The sequence below is a fragment of the Miscanthus floridulus genome, chromosome 10 (genome assembly GCF_019320115.1).
Source record: "Miscanthus floridulus cultivar M001 chromosome 10, ASM1932011v1, whole genome shotgun sequence".
NCBI classification, from domain to species: domain Eukaryota; kingdom Viridiplantae; phylum Streptophyta; class Magnoliopsida; order Poales; family Poaceae; genus Miscanthus; species Miscanthus floridulus.
The window spans coordinates 107,418,263-107,423,462 of NC_089589.1; the positions used below are offsets into that span (position 1 = coordinate 107,418,263).

Here is a 5,200-nt window from a genome sequence, read left to right on the forward strand (position 1 = left end):
GATCCTTGAAGGTGGAGACTACTGAAGGAAAGCCTGTATCATCAGGCAAGTGAGAAACAAATGTTCTACACTTTCTTCCATTGACAAGCTGCAAAGCTCACAATTGAAAGAATCTAGCTGCATATTCTTTCTTTTTAGTAAATTCCTAGTGCTTAACCTATCCTTGATCAAAAGCCAGAAGAAGACTTTGTGCTTGGGCTGACAATAACTTTTCCAGAGCCAGTTAAAAGCAGGATCTGCTTCAAGATGTCCTACTAAAACTCTATATATCCTGGATGATTAGAAAACCGAGGTGCCCCATCTAAAACCCCAGACATCATCTTCTGGAACTAAGGAGCTCTGAGTGATCATTTCCTCAAGTGACTGCATCTGCTGAAAGGCTATGTGAGACAGAGGCAAACTGAAGAGTTGTGACAAATGATTCTCTGAGAAGGCTCTCTCTACTGAAATGGATTTATTTTTGGCAAACGAGAACAGCTCTGGCATTCTTTGACTGAGTGGCTGCTCATCCCATTTGTCAAGCCAGAGCATGCAGCTTTGCCCATTTTTGATTTGGACAGACAGCATATCCTTGAAGATGGGCAACAATTTGAGGACATCCTTCCACCAGAAAGACAATTTCTTAACATGATTTGGCAGCCTCCCATTTCTATAGTGCTTCTCCCATACCAAGTGAACCCATGGAGTATCCATCCTATTAAAGAATTTGTCTAAGTTTTTCAAGAGCAAAGCCTCATTCTGTTTCTCAGTATCTATGATTCCCAAACCTCCTTCCTTTGGCACACACACCATTTTCCAGGCAGCCTTGGGAGGCTTTCTAGCATTGATGTCTGAACCTCTCCAGAGACAATGTTTTCTAGCATTGAAAGCCTTTTCAAAATCTAACTTCCTAATTACAAGCTCCTTTTTTGAGTGGTGACATAAGTGCAAGTACTCATATGCCCAAGCTAAGCAGTCTTGGATGGTTCTTGACTTAATGAAACCATATTGATTTCTATGTATCAAGGAGCAGATTACTGTCTGAAGCCTATTTGCCAATAGCTTAGTGATCAGTTCTGTAGAGGTATTCAGCAATGAGATTGGTCTATATTCAGAAACAAATCTTGCTCCCTCAAGCTTTGGGATAAGAGTGATGTAAGAGGAGTTGATGCTTCTAAAACAGAGAGAATTACTGTGAAAAGAGTTGCATAGTCCATAGAAATCATCCTTTTATCGTAGGCCAACATTTCTTTAGAAATTTGTTATTAAACCCATCAAGACCTGGGGATTTATCATTTGGGAGTTTCTTAACCACCTCATCGATTGATGCTGTGCTGTGCATGAAAAAATTTGGTCCCTGCAACACCAAGCTTGACCCATCTAATAGCACCTCTTTGCTTCTAATAAATTCTTTGCTGTTCAATAAGCCCAAGAAGATGATCTTTCAGGATATTTTTGAAATTCCATTCCTCCAAACTTAGATCTCTGTACTCACCCAACATCTCCAGAAACTGTTGCAGTAGTTTAGCATTTGAAATTATATCCTTGAGGCTTGACCAACCAGCCTGCCATTCTTTGAGAGTCATTCTTAGAAGATTAAACTTTGTTGTTAGAGCCTTAGCATGATCTGTTTGCTGAACTGGGACAACCCAACTTTGAGAGAGAACATCCATGAAACCACTGTGTTGCAGCCAAAAAAATTTAAACCTGAAGATCTTGCTTCTTGGAATAGTTGTTGAGAAGGACGCTAAGCAAAGACAATGATCAGAGGGAGTCACCCCTAGAGCCTTTACAGAGGTATTAGGAAACACTACTACACAAAATCTTTTGCGCAGCGTTTCCAAAATGGCCTCGAGGTGGGAGGCCCGGTTGCCCGCCTCGGTTATTCGAGGCAGGGCAGCCGGGCCAGCAACCGCCTCGGTTAATACATTAACCGAGACAGGCATTGTAAAATAACCACCTTGGTTATTAACCGAGGCAGGCATTGTAACATAACCGCCTCGGTTAATAAGTATTAACCGAGGCGGGTATTGTAACATAATCGCCTCGGTTAATGTATTAACCGAGGTGGGCATTGTAAAATAACCGCCTCGGTTAATACTTATTAACTGAGGCGGGCATTGTAACATAACCGCCTCGGTAAATCATTAACCGAGGCGGACATTGTAAAATAACCGCCTCGGTTAATAAGTATTAACCGAAGTGGGCATTATAACATAACCGCCTCGGTAAGTCATTAACCAAGGCGGGCATTGTAAAAGAACCGCCTCCGTAAATCAGGCACAACCCGCTAGCCCACACTAGCCCACTATATATTCAAGACTTAGGGTTTTTCTTCTCCACCACTTTCTCTCTCTCTCGGCCATCTCCCTCGTTGTAAAGATGGAGCACCAATGTGTTCTGTTCTATTTTCTTCCTATACCTCAAGGGATATGGTTACTCTTGCCTCGAAACTTAAATATATGCTTTTTCCAACACAAATGTGCTCACTCACTCTGTAGAAATACATGCATACACACTCTATTCTATCCCTATGGGCATCTTTGAAATACTGAGACTGGGCCAAGGAACAACGTCTATTCACTGGGAAATGTTCATGCTACGCTACAAACCAGCACATAAAAGCATGGTCAAATTGTGAGCACACACACCATGTTCCATCTATATAACACCTAAATACCACACGGGTCGTCGAACACCGCACACATGCAAAAACAAAAATAACTAAGCCACAGACGAAGCAATATATATGGTACATGATATATACCCACATATACACCATATATATACTTGTATATAAACCCGGCCGTGTGTATGCGACCCTTGTCAGGCGTATCGTGCTAGTGTATTTTATACGAGAAGCTTTGCTTGAGCTGTGTAACAGTTGTGTGAACGGATCGGATCTCATCTCAATATCACAAATAAACGGTTAAAAATGAAATATATATGTAGCGAACAGCAAGGGATACATTACTAATTGCAGGCACGTCTATCATTTGTTTGATGTGCACAAAAACAGATCAAAAAGAATCATCAGAAAAGATACACAATAGAGAAGTAAAAGAGAAAAAAGAAATAGGAAGTACTTCTTGCATTGTGTGTGTATATATATATATACTAGTAATCCACATGCGATTATATAACAATTGTATATAAACGCACGCACGCACGTCGTTGTCCGCGGAACGCTGCGAACTGAATGAGACCAGCACATCGTACATAATACACTTGTAATGGTATAAATAGAACGCACCTCCTCCTGCTTCTCCAAACCACCAAGACGCACGCAACCATCCATACCCGGGAGCGCGAGTGCGACAGCTAGCTACCTGCACCTACATACGTAGGTGTCGTGGTCGGCATCCATGGGGAGCGCACCGGCCACCGTCCACGAGATGAGGCGTGCACAGCGCGCGGATGGGCCGGCCGCCGTGCTCGGCATCGGCACGGCGAACCCGCCGACGTGCATTGCCCAGGATGATTACCCCGACTACTACTTCCGCGTCACCAACAGCGAGCACCTCACCGACCTCAAGGCCAAGCTCAGCAGGATTTGCAACAACAAGAAGTCCGGCATCAGACAGCGCTACTTGCACCTCAACGAGGAACTTCTGGCCGCCAATCCGGGATTCATCGACCCCACGCGGCCGTCCCTGGACGAGCGCGTGGAAATCGCCTCCGCCGCCGTCCCGGAGCTGGCCGCGAAAGCAGCCGCCAAGGCCATCGCGGAGTGGGGCCGCCCGGCCACCGACATCACCCACCTCATCCTCAGCACCTACTCTGGCGCACGTGCCCCGAGCGCCGACCGCCGCCTGGCCTCCCTGCTGGGCCTTCGCGCCACGGTGTCCCGCACCATCCTCAACCTCCACGGCTGCTACGGCGGGGGGCGGTCGCTCCAGCTCGCCAAAGAGATCGCGGAGAACAACCGCGGCGCGCGCGTCCTCGTCGCCTGCTCCGAGCTCACGCTCATTGCCTTCTACGGGCCCGAGGGTGGCTGCATCGACAACATCATCGGCCAGACCCTGTTCGGAGACGGTGCCGGGGCCGTCATCGTCGGCGCCGACCCCGTCGCCCCTGTCGAGCGCCCGCTGTTAGAGATGGCGTTCGCGTCGCAGACCACGGTACCGGAGACCGAGGACGCCATCTCCATGCAGTACAGCAAATGCGGCATGGAGTACCACCTCTCCAGCCAGGTGCCCCGCCTGCTGCGGTGCAACGTGGAACGCTGCCTTGTCGACGCGTTCCGCACGCTCGGCGTCAGCGCCGCATGGAACGACCTTTTCTGGGCGATCCATCCCGGCGGTCGTGCAATCCTGGACAACATCGAGGAAGTGCTCGGTCTGGAGGACGGGAAACTGGCGGCTAGTCGCCACGTGCTCAGCGAGTTTGGCAACATGAGTGGCACCACAGTGATCTTCGTGCTCGATGAGTTGCGCCGCCGTCGGGCAGCAGTGGCCAAGCAGGGAGGGGATGCGCCGGAGTGGGGAGTGATGATGGCTTTTGGACCGGGAATCACAATCGAGACCATGGTGCTCCACGCCCCTAGCAACCAGGAACAGGAGGGAAATTGACAATTCAAACATCGACCAAAAATAACTTCTATATACGGAGTATAAAGCATGCATGGTATAAACTATAAACCCGGTATAGAGGTTGCCCTAGTAAAATAAGCTCCTTATGGCTAATTCGTGGACCATATAAGGTGGTGTGTACAATTTGTGTTAATTGTATTTGTGCCTATACAATATAATATTGAAAGCAGAAAAGATTATCAGTTCGTCATCACTTTCTTCTTCCCTATCGGCCCATTCCTCACTCCCACCTCTTTTCTTGAGTCCCTCAGTCTGATTCCTCTTGTTAAGAGCAAAACCTGCAGTATACAGGTTACCCTAGCTAAAATAAGGTCAATATCTCTCAACAATGCTATCTCACTCTAGAGCACCGCACAATCTCGCGCATGCTAGGAAAGAGTCCACAAGCCACCAAACCATCTAGGGTCATGGCAATATCACAGTCTGGTAGATGGTAGAACCGGCAGTAATCACTGTCATATTACTATTGGGTCTATCCTTGAACCGATAGTGATCCTTATCTTATTACTCCTAGTTTGATTTCTTGAACCGAGAACCAGCAGTGATGATGGGTTTCGAACCAGCAGTGATCGCTGAATCTAGAGTACTGAAGCTATTATATGTGTCGTGCATTTTATTAAATGATACTA

General features: G+C 47.1%; 1 protein-coding gene across 1 annotated transcript; it reads left to right on the plus strand.

Moving 5' to 3' along the window:
* The first annotated feature begins 3,332 nt into the window (after positions 1 to 3,332).
* Positions 3,333 to 4,550, plus strand: LOC136485265 (bisdemethoxycurcumin synthase-like). Its single transcript, XM_066482182.1, has one exon. The coding sequence runs from the start codon at positions 3,345 to 3,347 to the stop codon at positions 4,548 to 4,550; it is 1,206 nt and encodes a 401-aa protein (XP_066338279.1). The 5' UTR covers positions 3,333 to 3,344.
* The last annotated feature ends 650 nt before the right edge of the window (positions 4,551 to 5,200 follow it).